A 15351-nucleotide genomic window follows, 5' to 3' on the forward strand; every position below is an offset into this window, starting at 1 on the left:
CGCCGACAGTTTTTGACTCCTTTCGCCAACCACTCGTTGATACTAAAATAACAGAACAGAGGATAAATAAAAATCACCAAACAAGAAGAACAGGCAATAATTGGAGAAAACTTCAGAGAGCAGCAAATGAGAACAACACAAGGGTTGTTTTTTCCCCTTATCTTGAAACAACAAACTCAAGAGCAGCTCGAGGAAAGAGCTATATTACATAACCAAACAGTCTTGTCTTTAGGGAGCAAGTCACAATATAGTTTCACCTAGGTTTCTGAAAACACCAAGAATTTTCTTGAGTAACATGGCCACCGCTGACTAGTTACTACTACCACCACCGCCAAATAAATAACCCAGTGAAGATCCACCCCCAGGGGCAGAATGAACCTTTGTAGAGGGTCGGTCCTGCAACATGAAACATTACGAAGAAAGTTCAGACAAAGCAAATATTAATATGATTTCTTCTCTCACTCGAACAAAACCCAAACCAAATGGAACATGTTGGACGAGATGTAAGATTCTAAACACTTAAAATGCAGCAACTTAAACTAACAAATGATCTTTTAATATATCAAAACAGCCTAATCCATGAAGAAAAGAGAAACTAGATAAAGTCTTAACACATACTTCTAATCCAATGGTTAATCATAAAACTTTCCAACCTTTTAAAGGAACACCATAATGTCTACTTTAGTCTCTTAAATGTCAGTAAACATCACCGGTGCAGAAAGATATAATTAGTCAAATGCTAAAGCCAATCAAACTTTCATACCGTGATAAAATTGCCACTGTTTTGCCCATCTGCCCGGAAGTAGTTGTTTGCTGGGTCACTTTTTATGCCTGCGGGAATTTGCTTTGTGTTGTCTATTGGCTCAGAAGGTTTCTGCACAGGTGGAGGTGCAGGATTTGATGCAGGTTTGGGTGCTTCACCACTACCAAAGAGGTAGCCCAGTGAGCTCTGCCCTCCTCCACTACTGACTCCTCGACCCATTCTCTCCTAAATTTTCCTCTTCGTACAACTAGAACCATAAATTAGTATAAGCTTCCCAGGAGAAAATTTAAATAAGTATAAAGATACAAAGAAAGAAACAAATGTTCCACAATTTTTTTTATTGGAAAATAATTGCTGCTGCAAAAGGAAATGCTTTGATGACATAAGTTCCTAATTAACATAAAGTATTTGCTCAGTATACAGTCATAACAGGGGATCAAATAGACATTGACAAGAAATTGCTTTGAAGAAAAAGACCTGCCAATCACACTCCATGCATATAGAGATTGCTTTTAAGATGATGACCTCAATTTTAACATCTGTGCAAAACGACAGTTCATAGTACCCAGAACATCCAGATTGGGAAAAGCCACGCATTAGCTGCAAACTTGATTCCCAGACAATACGTCAGAAGATGATGACTGGTAGATGATATATCAAACTTGTTTATCTTCAGACTGAAACCAGTCAGATTTCTTGGTTCTGACCATGAAATGCAGCCAGAATTAAGGGAGATAGTGTCGATGTCCAACATCAATCTCCTAGCAATGATTTGAAGAAGTGCATTCCAGTTTCATATGAATCTCAGGGAATACTCACAACGGATAACACCATGACCACATGAAAAAGAAAAAAAAAAAACAGATTCCAATCCCCATAAGGTTGGAAACAGATGAATTAAAACATGGGATCACCATAACAGAAACAGGTATCCCATACTCCAGAACTAATAAAAAACAATTGGATCAAATTTATATCAGCCAACAACACAAACATATGAACACCAAACTCCTATCATATAAAATGGCTACAAAGACTAGAACAAATTAAACAGCCCACAGTTTCATTAGAATCCTACTCCAAGAGACAGTTGCGAAGACAACACCTATTCAAGACAAAAAGGTGACGCACGTTAGTTTTGAATCAGATGCCCGATCCAATCTGAGCAACTAGAAGTAATTTCCATCTCAGATTTTAACAAATATTCGCCGTAGTGGGTCTACTACTAAGATCCGATCCAACTTCATACCAGTTTGTCATGGTTTTCCACAATATCTATAATTTTATATTTTTAACTAACACCAAGCAACACTCCGAGAGCTAGCAAAGACAATACCCGGAGAAGCGCCAGTTAATTACTTAATCCCTCCTTAGCGTCAGCCCACTGATGCTGCCTAAGACTAATCATTGCTCAAGCGATACCAAGGACCTTCCCTTCAGGGACCTATCTTCACTAGAACACTATCCACTTCAACATGAGATAGATCAACCACTCGTCCCCCAATTCCACCCGCATTTTAATAATAAACCCTAATCCAAGTCCCGACATCAATAATCCACAAAATGTTCGTCCAAATACGTCAAAAGCTGCCGCCTACCCGTGGCCATTCATTTACAAAACAGAAAAAGACATTTTCCATGTCTCGAAACCAAAATCATCACATTACGCACAGAAGTTTCACCAAGTCAGATCAGAAACAGGTAACACCTCTACAGATGAGACAGTTCAAACCGCCATTTAACCGGCTACGATTCTTCACTCACAGAATCAGAAACAAAAACACAAAGAAAGCAACACTAACGAAATTTTACGTACAAACGACGCAAGAAAACGGCAAAAAAAATGAAAGAGCAGATCGTTGAGAACAGAGATCTAGTGTTTTTCGTACCTCGCCGTTCGAACCAGATCAGATCTGGAGAGAGGATAGGAGACTCGTCGCCGGAGCAGAGAAGGAATACGTGACAGAGATTTTTTTTATAACAGTGGGAGCGAGACAGGGAGTAATTGAAGATAACGTGAGGGTATTTATAGCTTTGGACGTGGTCAAGCGGGTGCGGGCTACGGTACTGTAGTCGCTCGCTGGTGTGACAGGGAGAGGTAGCTAAGGGCATTTTTGCCTGTCGGTGTGTAATTAAGACAATTCCATGACCCGCGGGACTATTGAAATAGTTGTCCTCGGCTCGAGTAATAAAGTGGACAGACGTGGAGCAGTGCCTGTGTCCGTGAGAAGGCTCCAATTGGACTCTTCGTTCAAAGAGTGAAACTTTCAAATGAATTTGAATTTTGGATTTACAGGTTGGAAATAACGGTCAAAAAAAAAAAAAAAAAAAAACCCTATTGGATTGGGGGTTGAGGACGAGTTTTTCTAAATATAAGTGCGAAAACGAAATAAGAATATAAAATGGGATAAAAACGGGTCGGAAATGAGTCGGGTTTATTAGATGGGATAGGGATAAGTTGGGTTTATATCGAGTCTATGGGGATGGAAACTATGAAGTTGTTCTTTATGTTCTAAGAATTAAAAGAGAAGCAAGACAAAAGATGGAATTCAACACTACTTACGTCACCAAGGATGAAGAATGAGGTTTTTTTCGTGTTTTGTTGTTGTTGTTGTTGTTGTTGTTAATAAGTGATCTAAATGGTTGATCAGTCGGTTTGCTTATGATCTCATACTAGTCTAAGAAAGATGACAATGTTTATAGAATTACTACAACAAGCTAGATGATGATGATTATTTGAGATGGACTAGAATGGTGGAGATTTATATTGGGGCTAAAATAAATCTAAGTATATTAATGAGAATCCTCTAGTAAACAAGACTTGCAAATGGACATCGGAAAACCTATTGGTTATGTCATGGCTGCTTATTAACCCAGTTATCTTTAGTGAGTTGTGTAGAGAATTTCATACAATGGAGTGAGGTGATCTAACAATCATCAATAGGGAAATCTAACATGTAGTTCAAGACAGACAAGTCCTGCAAATCAGGAAAAGTCCACATTTCACGCCAAGCAACTGTCTTTTGAACTAGACAAGTTTGAATGACAGGTGTTGCTGCTGTAATACAGAATAAAATTCTTTTTATTCCAAGCAAATGGAGTCATAGAAACCTGTTAGAAGTTGACTGCAATGTTCAGTGTTCATCATTTGGGAATGAGATACAATCAATCAGGCTAAAGCAAAACTTGATTAAGATTAAGTTCGCTACTGCTGCCTCATCAATGATCGTGGCTGCAAAGACTAATTCTGGCTCTTATTTATTAACTTAGAAAACAAAATCTCCCCATATATCATCGATATGATGTAAGAGGTGGAATGACAACTTCAAGCCCCACAGGTCTACTGTTGGACGGGATGAAGTAGAGCATGACTCTGAGTTCTTGTTTTCTGCCCTTCTCTGTGACCTACAAATAAGTTTACTAGCATCAGACTGCAACCTCATTGAAACATCAGTAAATGAGTATGCACATTCATACTTGCACCAACTAGCAGTTTCGCTAGCAAGAAAAATTAAAATAAAAAGTATCAGGTGAATTAAGCATTTGGTTTAATAGTCTTATGGGAAAGTTTTCTAGTGTAAATTATTGCGTTCAAACCTTACCAGGTGTGGGGCTAAACACTCGAAAAAGAGAAATTAATGCTGTTGAAGACAAGATATTGAAGACTCTTATATGACTCTCACAGAACCAAAATAACTATGGTGGAGTCCTACAAGAGTCCCATAGAAGAGTCTTAGTTTAAAGGTGTTTTAGTTATGTTTATCTTCTACTTATATTGAGTTATTTAATTATACTAATACTTATCTTTAAGTGTTAAACTTTGGGTGAAATTGGGACAAGAGTACTTCAATTGTAATTGGACTCTACTACTTTCTTCTATTATAAATAGGGACTCATGTACTCAGATTACAACAAGTCAATGAAGTTTTTATTTTTTCTAGAAATTAACCTAATGCATAATATTATTTCCTTTCAACACCTCTGCCTTCAGCCGGTGAGCACATTGACCATTGACAGCAGTAATTGGAACCATGTTGGTGACCCACAACATAATTAGCATTGATGATGATGTACAATGAGCACATGCAAAAAGAAAAGACAAATATAAGAGCAGAAGTGAGGTCAATTTACTTGGCCCTCCTAGAGTTCCAGATCCAGAGTTTCACTCAAGATACTAGGCACTTGCGACCATGCCAGTCCATCTTTCTCCACTTAAACTATTAAGCACCAAACACCTGATTGACAGAATTGTAACAGTAAGAACATTTAGTCTTCCATTAAATTTCTAAAATGCTGAATTGTATGGTATCTACTTACAGAGATCCACACAATACTTTTGCAAAGAAAACGTTGTCTGCCCAGCTTTTCTTTTTGTGTATATGACCCACAACCTATGTGCATGACTATATGTAAGTAAAAGGGAAGTAGAAACTAAAACCAAAATAGCAGCTTCTAGACTATTGCTGTAAATATGTGGCTCAAATGCAATATATTGGAAGTTTTTTTTCTAATCACGACAATTTAGGTTCGGATATGATAAACATACTTAACAAAGATGGTCTATTTATAGCCAACTTCCTTCATCAAATGGCGATAGCTCCGACCACGAAATACTCGGTGCCATCCATACAAGAGTGACTCCAGAAAGCTCATCTTCATCCTTTCTTGGACAATCCTGCAACTCAAGGCCACATACTTTAGTGCCACAGAGATAATAAGGGTCTCAATACCTACATAAAATTATAGGTTTCACTAACCATCTCACAAGGCACCTCTGAATACCACGAGAGATGGGGCGAAGGAAAGATGGATCCCGCTGCATATACAATAAACCAACCTGGGAAACATGATGAAAGCGTCCAAGCAATCAGGAAAGATGTAGCGTGAAAAAGAACTCTAGAAGTGCATAAAAAAACATGATGCTGATATAGGGAGTTAGATGGGAAAGTAGTACCTCCACCATTGCATTAACAGAAGGATCATCCAGTAGCTCAAGGCTACAATCAGCAAAGTAGTTGACCTACAGAGGTATAACAGGTGAAAATAATTGAGTAAATAAACCTGATCTTATGAAATTTTTACATATGAATGACCTCATTGAAGAGAAGAAACTAGATAAAAACTACATCCAATTGGTGGGTAAACAGTTTGTAGACTATGAAGGGGTAAAGTGGAAAGTTACAAATATAAAATTATCATTCAAAAATAAATAAAACTTTTAAACAAGAAATATATAAATTCAATACAATGACCTCTACATTGAGAACCAGAGCAGAAGGACACATCAAATCCAAGGTGAATGAGAACGACAGTTACCCCAAATTCGGTATTGATGAAAGAATGAATAAAATCCATAAGCTGAAGCTTTGCCCACTTTGCACATTCAGCTGAATTGTCTGAAGGAGGGTGTCGCCAAGGTGATCCAAATCTGAGTCGATCCTTAGGGATTTTTCCACTGTGGGCATCAAAAGCAAAGTTTTGTACAATAGCCAATGCCATTTCCATGGCAGGATTCACCACAGTAACCTAACAGAAGGAAAAAAGAATGATTAGCCTTATTAAGATGACAAATCGCAATGAGTAGAAGATTACTCATACATTTGAATAATTTGACCTTCAGACACGATGTTTTTGCACCAACAGCCATACTAAGACTACAAGTAGAAGTAGCACTTCAATACATACTTTTTTTTTATTTAATAGTTGATTGCTACATTCAGAAATAGGATCATTACCATTTGATATGCAGGGGATAGTACAAAAGACAAAACGGTCAGTTAAACAGGGAACCTGCCTCAACACACCCACATTTACGCAAGGATAGGGTAAGTATTTTGCCCCACAGAAAGTTCAGGGTCACTATACAAAACTACATGAGGAAGGGACTGGGATGGTTTTTGGTAACTTAAATAAATAGGCAATAATATAATTTAACAGGCTAAAAAAAATTCTTTCCTTTAGATATCTTCCAGAACAAGACAAAAAATAAACAAAGAAATCATATTTGTAGAAGATCTCACTTGCAAAAAAGCCAAGTATGCATCAACAATGTCCTCAAAAGAATTCCCCCTGCCATCTTCCATAATCCTACAATTAAAAAAATATGGCCCTTTTTTACTTGTTCAATGACAATCCTCAAACCAGATAAAATAGATTATGCAATAAGTAAAGAATAGCAACACCTATAGCATTCAGATGCTGGAAAGACATTTGACCACATGAATGAACTTACATATGATAGTACGAACTTTCTTTCAGAGTATATAATTCAGAAAGATGTCGAGTATTTGTGCCAAGCACATCGGATATCACATTCCACTGCAACTCAGAAAGTATTAGTAATAGATTTTCTGCCAAGATGCATGAAGAGAGAGAGAGAGAGAGAGAGAGAGAGAGAGAGCATTTTTCTCAGATTAATAAATGACTTGAAGAAAGAGATGCACCAACTACTTCAAAAATGAATACACACCTCATCTGTGTCAAAGAATTCAGAAACCATGTGCATTTTTGCTTCTTCTGGAGTCCATCCAAAAGTCTTCATATGTATGTAATCAATAAAAAGTAGAAAAGCAAGTTTACTCAAATCTGTGAAGGGAAACATATTACCATAGAAATCACAACATATTGCGGTGTTACCTCACGGGAAATGAATATGTCCGTGTATCCAAAATCAATGAAAGCTCGATAGGAATAGTAGCTGGAAAAATCACAACATAGGTATAAATTCACAATAATTCAATTTATGAAACTCAAGTCAACTGAATTACTCTCAAGTTCAACAAATAATTTTTTGTTAACTACACATGTTGATTGGTACATAGATCAATGGATTTAAGAGGTATATGCCTTCTTGATTAGAACTGATGACGAGAAAAATCAAGGACTGACGAAAGAATTGCTAGATGTCAAAGCACTTTCATGTTTTACTTCTAAAAGCACACGTGTAAAATAAGATGTTTATTAATTAATCAAACACGAAAGTAACTTCACAGACATCATCATTCATTAAATGTAAATTAGATGACATTTTCCCAAACAAAAATGGAATTAATAGCCTATTTTTCCAGACAAACAGAAAGAAACAATTGTTATCACATTACCAGTTTAGCTAACAAGACCGTCTCAAAATTGTAAACAGAAAGAATTAGAACAAACGAAAATATTAGATTTGGTTGTTCAATAGAATTCTCAAAACCTAGCAAAATAGACAACATAGGACTAAAAGTCAGAAGAAGTTCAATATAAAATTTACCTATCTGAAGTGATTAATATGACTGGTAAAGACATCTCGTTTATGCCAAGGGCAATTAATCTCCAGAGCAAACTGTCATGATACATGGCTGCAGAGACACTTGAATCATCTGTTGTGATCGCTCTCCGAAGAACATCAATATTGTTCAGAACTAACTTTGGCTGCTCCAAATGTGCAATGGAAGGTATTCAATAAAAACCAGTCATCTTACCATGAAAATGATTAAACATTTCCTCATGAAACTAGAAAAGACTAATTAAACTTCTCCTCAAACTATAATCAACAGAAGATTGAGGACATACTGAAATATGCACAATTAAAGAGATATGTCTTGCAGGCGCTAATGAACTTTGATTTACCAATTATTACAGTCAAAACCTTGTCCCATCTATACTTAACACTGCAACATAAATCTTTTTCCTCCATTTTGCTGCTAGGCTCCAGATATAACAGAAACCATAAAGCGTGATGACCTAGAACTCATGCTTGTAACTTTTTTTTATCAGACCATGCTTATAAATCTTACCAATCTTTAGTTTGTCTCTTTGGTAATAAAGAATCTTTATTTCCAACAAAACTTAATAGCATTGCAGTACTTTTCATACCTCTAGGATTCGCATAAAATTTCTGAGGATATTCCTTTCTATAGTGAAGTCTTATTTTCACCACGTTATAATATCGAACGAATTAATTTTATGAGAAAAACCTTATTAACCAAATAGTTATCACAATACACAGTCAATCACCTTCTAACAATCGAAAGATACTGACTCATTTTTTTTTTATAAAGTTTTTTTAGGGGTGCAACATGAGGACTTCCCAGGAGGTCACCTATCCTAGTACTATTCGCGCCCCAAAATTAATTTTTGCGGCAGCGGGATTCAAACCCGCGCGCTGTAATCGAAAGATACGGACTCATATAAAAAGGTTATCTTTAAAGCAACCATTTTACATAGTAACTATATTCTCATGCCTTCAATTTTGCTCATGTAATTAAGGAGATTCCAACCTACCATTGCAATTTACCTCAGAGAGGTTATATGAGGCCCCTCTGTACTACACTTACAATTCATAATTATAACCTTTTAGTCATTTTCATTGAAGATGGGTTAAAGCGGACCCAAAAGCAGGGAGAGAGATTTTTTAGATTTCTTGTTCAAATGGTTGACTTTAGTGGGTTTTACTCAGATTTATTCCACAAAAACCACTTTGAGAAAATATTCCTGCTTTGTCTTTTATTCTTTCCCTTGCTATCTTTGTTTCTAGTCAATTGTCTAGGGCAAGTTCCAGTGCCACAAACATACCTGACCACGTGTATGTTAGGTTCAGTGAAGAACAAACCTAAAGAGGGGGTGAACAGGTTCAAGTACAAACAATCAAACACACAAAGAAAAGAGTGATTTATAGTAGTACACAATACCATCTTGGATTACTAACCTATTTACAAGGTGTTTGCACCTCAGAGTTAATCAACTATGTTTGGGTTGCCTAAGAGCACTTACAATAAATTGCCTCTAAGGCCAATTGCAATAATGGTCACATAAGGACTTACACCATTATTTTGACCATAGTAGCCAACCTACAAAGGTCACCCTCAGAAATGGTTACAGCAAGAGTTGCAAATGGATTCGGCCAACTAGAAATCCGTACCACCCCCGATAGGTAAAACCGAATCCACAAATAAATGGACTGAATTGCTATGTGGTAGAAAATGTTGATTGGGCCACACTTAAGATGGATAAATATGTGGATGAGTTACAATCATAACCAGACCCGAACTTATCCACTTCACAACTTAAAATGGATCAAGGATCTAAAAGTTTTGAATCCAACCCAATCCACAAATAATGTATTTTATTTAATTCACATATAATACATTGATAATTAATATTATAGATCTAAGAAACTAATAATAAACTCTACAACATTGGAATTTTTTGCATAGATCTTAACCGTCCAATCATTCTTTATTACTTATTAGACAACTATCACACCAGTTTCACAGTTTGTGCCATCCTCAGGTGAACATGTGACAACCTAGCTCATCAAATACAAAGTCTGTGCCACCTCAAGTTACAGATACTGCTAGTATAATGTGATTTAAAGTTAGGAAATATTTCATTATAAAAAAGAAAAGTGTCTCTTCTGTTTTCAAATATTGCAATAGTGTTTACTCCTGATAAACCAAGGAATAACATAAGTCATTTGAGTAAACAAATTAAAAAGTGTAAAAAGAGAAAGCACAATGAGAGCACGCAATCCATCATTATGTATTCATTGACCAAATTAATGGAACAAATCAATTGATGAATTATAGTTTTTTACACTCAAGTTGAAACAATTCGTCATAGAAAAAGACATTCTAATCTGTAGCATGATCCGCTCCAATCCGCACCTGATTCAATCCACGTAGAAACAAAGCACATGTCGATGTCGAAAGTCACCTAATCTGATCTACAAGATTTGACGGATGAGCAAAAAAATTACTTAACCAAATCTAACCCACAAGCCAATAAAGCGAGGGTCAAAATTTTTAAACCCAACCACAATCAGCTGATGTGGATTATGCAGTCCCCCAACACGACCCAACCCAATCCATGTATAGCAACTAATTACAACAACAAACTAGGCACACAACCTGGATCCACAAAAGGATTTTCCAACAACTAACTAGGTCACACAAGTCTAAACCCAAACAAGGATTTGCAGCAGTTCTCTAGGCATACCTAACTTAGACCCACAAAGGGATTTTCAGCACTATTTGCCTACAAAGGACTTATGACTCTCACAGCAGGAAACAAGACTTCTCACCAATTACTCTCAAGGAAAACAACAGCCAACTAAGCAGCAATTTAGATCTACAAAGGAATTTACAATAACCAATCCTCAGCCACACAAGCCTTTCTTTCAAGGAAAGGGACGTTCTTACCTGCACAAGGCTTGACTAATTCTTGCAAGGATTACTTGCTTTGCAGTTCAGCCATATCTAAGTACCTCTCAAATATGCAGATTTCAAAATGCAAGCACAAATAGATACGTACACCAATCCTAAATACCTTTCTATTTAAATAGCAGCTCAATATACCCTTAAATGACCAAATTTCAAAATATAAGCTTGATAAGATCAGATTGGTTTTTCAAATAGAGGGAAATTACTAAAAGCCTCTCAATATCAACAATGACTTCAAAGTAGAAGCCACGAGGAGTCATCTAAACTTAATGGATGATTTCAAAATGCAAAAACACAAGTTCGATATACTCAAACAAGTTCAATCAAAATATTTCAAACTAAAGGCCCATTGAGACTTGGATTTTCGTAATACAACCCCCCAAATTATAATAGTATTGAAAATCCCTTCAAATACCTCAGCAATCACTATGCTAGAACGTATAATTTAATTTCGAAGTGTGAGAACAAGGATTCTAACATGAAAGACACCAAGTAAACAAAGCCTTCAAAATATAAGGCTGGAACTTAGCAGCTGGCTTTTTTGAAAACTCAAATCCAATCCCCAAATCTGATTTCAAAGTGAACATGCGCTTTAGAGTTGTCATGGAAGCCTTAGGAATCTCGGGTGTCGTAGTTTGGGGGAAAGCAACTTAAATATACAAGACTTCAATGTTCAAAAATTGAATCGTTGACCTTGGAAATGTAAGAAATGTACCTTTTGTCCATTTGTGAAATTCATTGAAATCTTGACTAAAAATTAATAAAATACTTAAATTTTTTGTGATGATCTACTAATCACATAGACAAGTCCCTTACAGAATTTTGGACAGCTATATTGCCTAGATCAAAGCCTTCAGTCTCGTTCCACAACTTATCTGGAATGTGTCGTTCGGACGGCTATGGACCGGTTAGACAGTCTTCATTACACGCCTCTTTCTCTTCTTCAGGACAATCAAGCTTCGTTGGCTTCGCCGTTCATAGGGATTATCTAACGGATGCTTCTAGTAGTTTTTCTCTGTCTTGGCTGATCAGACAATCTGACCAGTCTAATGATCTTCTTTGCAAACCTTGTTTTCATCTTTTTCTCTTTTTGCACCTTTTAAGCTGCCCATTCAATCAGCTAGGTGAACGGTCTTCAACAAAAAGCTTTCCTCTCTTGTCTACCAAAAGGTTGGCTTCACTCCGTCTGATCAGATGGTTTGACTTACTTGTTATAGTGAACATCCTTTTAGGCCGATCAGACCCTACCTCAAATGGTTTTTTCTCGAGACTTTTCTCTCTCCTATCCGAGTGAATTGGTGTTATTGGGCCATTTGAACGGTGTGCTTTTTGGCATAAACTACTTGTTCCCCTGTTTTGCATGGACTGTTTGGACGGAATGCTAGCATGAATTGCTTCTTACCCTTTTTTGCATGAGCTGGAAGAAAAGATATAGTACCAAAAATTTCTTTTGGGCCTTTTTGTGCTACAAGGTATACTTAATGCACATCATTAGTAGCTTAAGTATTTGATATCATCAAACTTATCTGAATAGGAATCTTGAGACCTATAATGTAATGGCACCGGTTATTTCTCAGGTCCAATTTAAAAAGAATTCAGACAACCATGATTTGTCGCACTGCTAAAACTGTTTGCATGTCAGCTGATATTTGATTTTGAGAGGGCCATAAAACGGATTGGATCTGCACTAAAAAAGCAAGATACGGATCCAATCCACATCCAAAAACCAAAATTTGAAAAATAAATATAGGTATTTTGAAAATTAGATATCTGAATCCAACTTTGTCGGGTAACCAGAATCAGATACCATCAAAATCTGAAAACCTTGAGCAATTTAAAAAATATATATATATATATATATAACTACGTTAAGATTAAATTTTGTAAAATCTTAAATACACAATTGTAATTAAGAGTATTATTTTCAAATATTATAATATTATCACACGTTTCTTTTTTGTAGATTCACTTAAAAATACTAAACATAAAAATCATTATATAATATTGCAAAATTTGAAGAGATTCAGGAATCGCATATTTATGGATCTGGATCTCTTGGTTCTGGTTCTGGTTCTGGTTCCGATTCAGAATTGAGTTAGATATCATGTTCGGTATTCAATTAAGTACCATAGGATTCGAATTTTAGATATTATCTGAAATTTCTAATTCGGATTCGAGTCGGATCCAAATAATATCCGGATCCGTTTACAGCACTAGTTTATAGGTCAATACTGACCAACATGGAACTTGATATTGATAGGTCGCCAACAAAGTCAAAAGGGTCAAATCATGAGGTTGTTATTTATACTGTATTGATGTCCTTTCTTCCCTAAACCGAAAATAGTCAAAACTAAGTCTTGCCTTACAAAACTTGACAACTCATGATAGTTAATAGCAAGTTCTAGAATGAGTAAAAAGGGAACTAAAAGGAGTACATGAAAAAATGTAAAAAAAAAAAAAAAAAAGATTAATTTGAAAATGAAGCCTGAACATATGGGCTACCTAAGAAATAGCCAATATAGTAAAAATTTCAGAGGATTAAGCATTGCTATTTTATCTTTGGCAAGTAAGCAGGGATTTGAACTTCACAAACTGAACTACTCGCCTACATTTTTTGTGTCTCATAGCTGGCTCTTGCTATAGGATAACTTGGAGTGTTTCTAAAGCTACTTGTACAGTATCTTACTCTTTTTACCCACAACGAGTTAAAGCAGGACTATAGTGGAGACAAGAGAGAACAAAATGTAAATAGACAAGCAAACATCCAATCATTTCCTGTAATTAGCTTTAAAAAATAAGTAAAACACCCCCTGATATTGGTCTTTGCAGTTCCTAATATCTTATGGAGCATCATGCTGGCACAACCAAACACAAACTGTACAACTAACATCAAGAGAAATACAAAAGAAATATCAGAATTGACCAGAGAAAGTCCTTGTTCATGGCATAGGACTGGACAAATAGTTCTCCAATTCCCATGGCTAAACGATAGGACAATGAGGAGCTATGCGGGATTTAGAAACTATTTTTGGAAAGTAAAATTAGCAATTATTTTGTATTATTTACAAATGAATCTTTTCTGAAGACCAGAAAAGTGAAGAAAAGTATGATATCTTTTACATATGAATTTTTTTACTACTTTTTTACATTTCAGAACCAAAGTTGCCATAACATACCTTTTTGTTTCCTTACACAGAAAAGCTTCTTTAACTAACAACATCTAGTAGCAAACAAGAACGTAATGCACACCATTTGCTTAAATTTTAGAGTCAACTAACCTGAAAAAAATCAATCTCAGCAGCAGCAGACAACAACTCCAACAAGAGATATGACCAATTAGTGGCCGAGTTGGCCAGAGACCTTGAGAACTTGCCTGTGTGGTTCAAGTGGGCTACTGCGTTGGCTCGCCATTTCTGGTGGATTGTGATCACCTCCTTGGCCAATCTTAAAGACAGAAATGCCTCCCGTAAATAGGAAGCCTCTTCAAGAGTCGCAACCTTCCCTTGCTGCTCAAGGCCCAGAGCAGAGTCAATTTCCTTCACATTGGCTTTACCACTATACGCAAACACAGCACGAGCCCACAAGGCTGAGGTGGGAGCACTCCGGTTGGACTTCTTGACAGGTAGATTGATTTGGTTCATCCGTAAAATATGGTTGAGAGCCCCATCAAGACCATGCCACTTGTTGAGGGTGGAAAAGATCTGTTGGTTGCTAATGGCGCCAATGCGGAGCGCATGATGGACCATAGCTTCAAGGCAGTGCTCAAGATCAGCAGAGAGGGAAGAAAGAGAGGGGAGTTGATCGGAGACAAATGGAGAAGACCAAGGGGACTGAGGTTTGCCAAAGTCAACATATCCAGTAACATGAGGGGGCTTGTTCCATTCATCAAGCAATCCTGGATGAAAAAGGGAAAGAAGAAGAGTAATCAGTCGCTGGAAAAAAGAGAAAATAAGCATCCAAGTAAGAAAGAGAAGAAAGGAGGTGAAATGGGTTTACTGTGGACAATGAGGGCAGTCTTGCCAGCACCTCGAGGACCATGAAAGAGGAGGGGTTGTGGTACCCGATGGTGCTGTGCATGGTTATTGAGGATCGTCTCCAGCAATGGTCTGGGGAAGATTTTCCATGGCTTCCCCTTCATCGGGTCCGGTACAAAGGATACACAACACCTCTTCTCTGCAAGACAAATCGATAACCTAGAACCAAACTTATACCTGGACAATAATGTGAAATGGGTAGAGAACATAGAAGGAAGAAAATGAAAAAACCCAAGAGAAAAATGAGATACGAGTAGGGTTCATGTTATTTCTCCTCCTTTCCTCAGTGGCAGGAATATAGCATGACGTTCTAGTTTGAGGCCTCCAAAAAATATCATTTTCCAAAGATTAA

At 36.8% G+C, this 15351-nt stretch overlaps 2 protein-coding genes across 2 annotated transcripts; both read right to left on the reverse strand.

Annotated features, from left to right (window-relative positions):
* Window positions 1-127: 127 nt before the first annotated feature.
* On the reverse strand, window positions 128-2755 carry LOC137952827 (protein SPIRAL1-like 1). The gene is made up of 3 exons (XM_068799901.1): window positions 2653-2755; window positions 764-1010; window positions 128-396 (listed from the first exon to the last, which is right to left on the reverse strand). Exons 2-3 carry the CDS (start codon window positions 980-982, stop codon window positions 310-312), a joined length of 306 nt encoding a protein of 101 aa, XP_068656002.1. The 5' UTR covers window positions 983-1010; window positions 2653-2755; the 3' UTR covers window positions 128-309.
* Window positions 2756-3819: 1064 nt separating this feature from the next.
* Window positions 3820-15268, reverse strand: LOC137953611 (uncharacterized). The gene is made up of 14 exons (XM_068801052.1): window positions 14962-15268; window positions 14244-14860; window positions 8016-8176; window positions 7400-7460; window positions 7233-7298; window positions 6996-7081; window positions 6784-6850; window positions 6080-6289; window positions 5718-5783; window positions 5521-5600; window positions 5310-5438; window positions 5081-5154; window positions 4895-4998; window positions 3820-4168 (listed from the first exon to the last, which is right to left on the reverse strand). The coding sequence occupies exons 1-11, from the start codon at window positions 15206-15208 to the stop codon at window positions 5324-5326; spliced, it is 1776 nt and encodes a 591-aa protein (XP_068657153.1). The 5' UTR covers window positions 15209-15268; the 3' UTR covers window positions 3820-4168; window positions 4895-4998; window positions 5081-5154; window positions 5310-5323.
* Window positions 15269-15351: the final 83 nt, after the last annotated feature.

This window comes from Aristolochia californica, unplaced genomic scaffold, assembly GCF_029961685.1.
Source record: "Aristolochia californica isolate CCGP_79_NKW_82.1479 unplaced genomic scaffold, dmAriCali1.0.hap1 SCAF_16, whole genome shotgun sequence".
Classification (NCBI taxonomy): Eukaryota; Viridiplantae; Streptophyta; class Magnoliopsida; order Piperales; family Aristolochiaceae; genus Aristolochia; species Aristolochia californica.

Coding starts and splice junctions, on each gene's coding strand:
- LOC137952827 (XM_068799901.1), bottom strand. CDS start 982: ATGGGTCGAGGAGTCAGTAGTGGAGGAGGGCAGAGCTCACTGGGCTAC. Junction 397..763: donor ACAGTGGCAATTTTATCACG/GTATGAAAGTTT, acceptor TTCATGTTGCAG/GACCGACCCTCTACAAAGGT.
- LOC137953611 (XM_068801052.1), bottom strand. CDS start 15,208: ATGTTCTCTACCCATTTCACATTATTGTCCAGGTATAAGTTTGGTTCT. Junction 7,082..7,232: donor AATTCTTTGACACAGATGAG/GTGTGTATTCAT, acceptor TCTGAGTTGCAG/TGGAATGTGATATCCGATGT. Junction 5,439..5,520: donor CAGAGGTGCCTTGTGAGATG/GTTAGTGAAACC, acceptor CTTGAGTTGCAG/GATTGTCCAAGAAAGGATGA.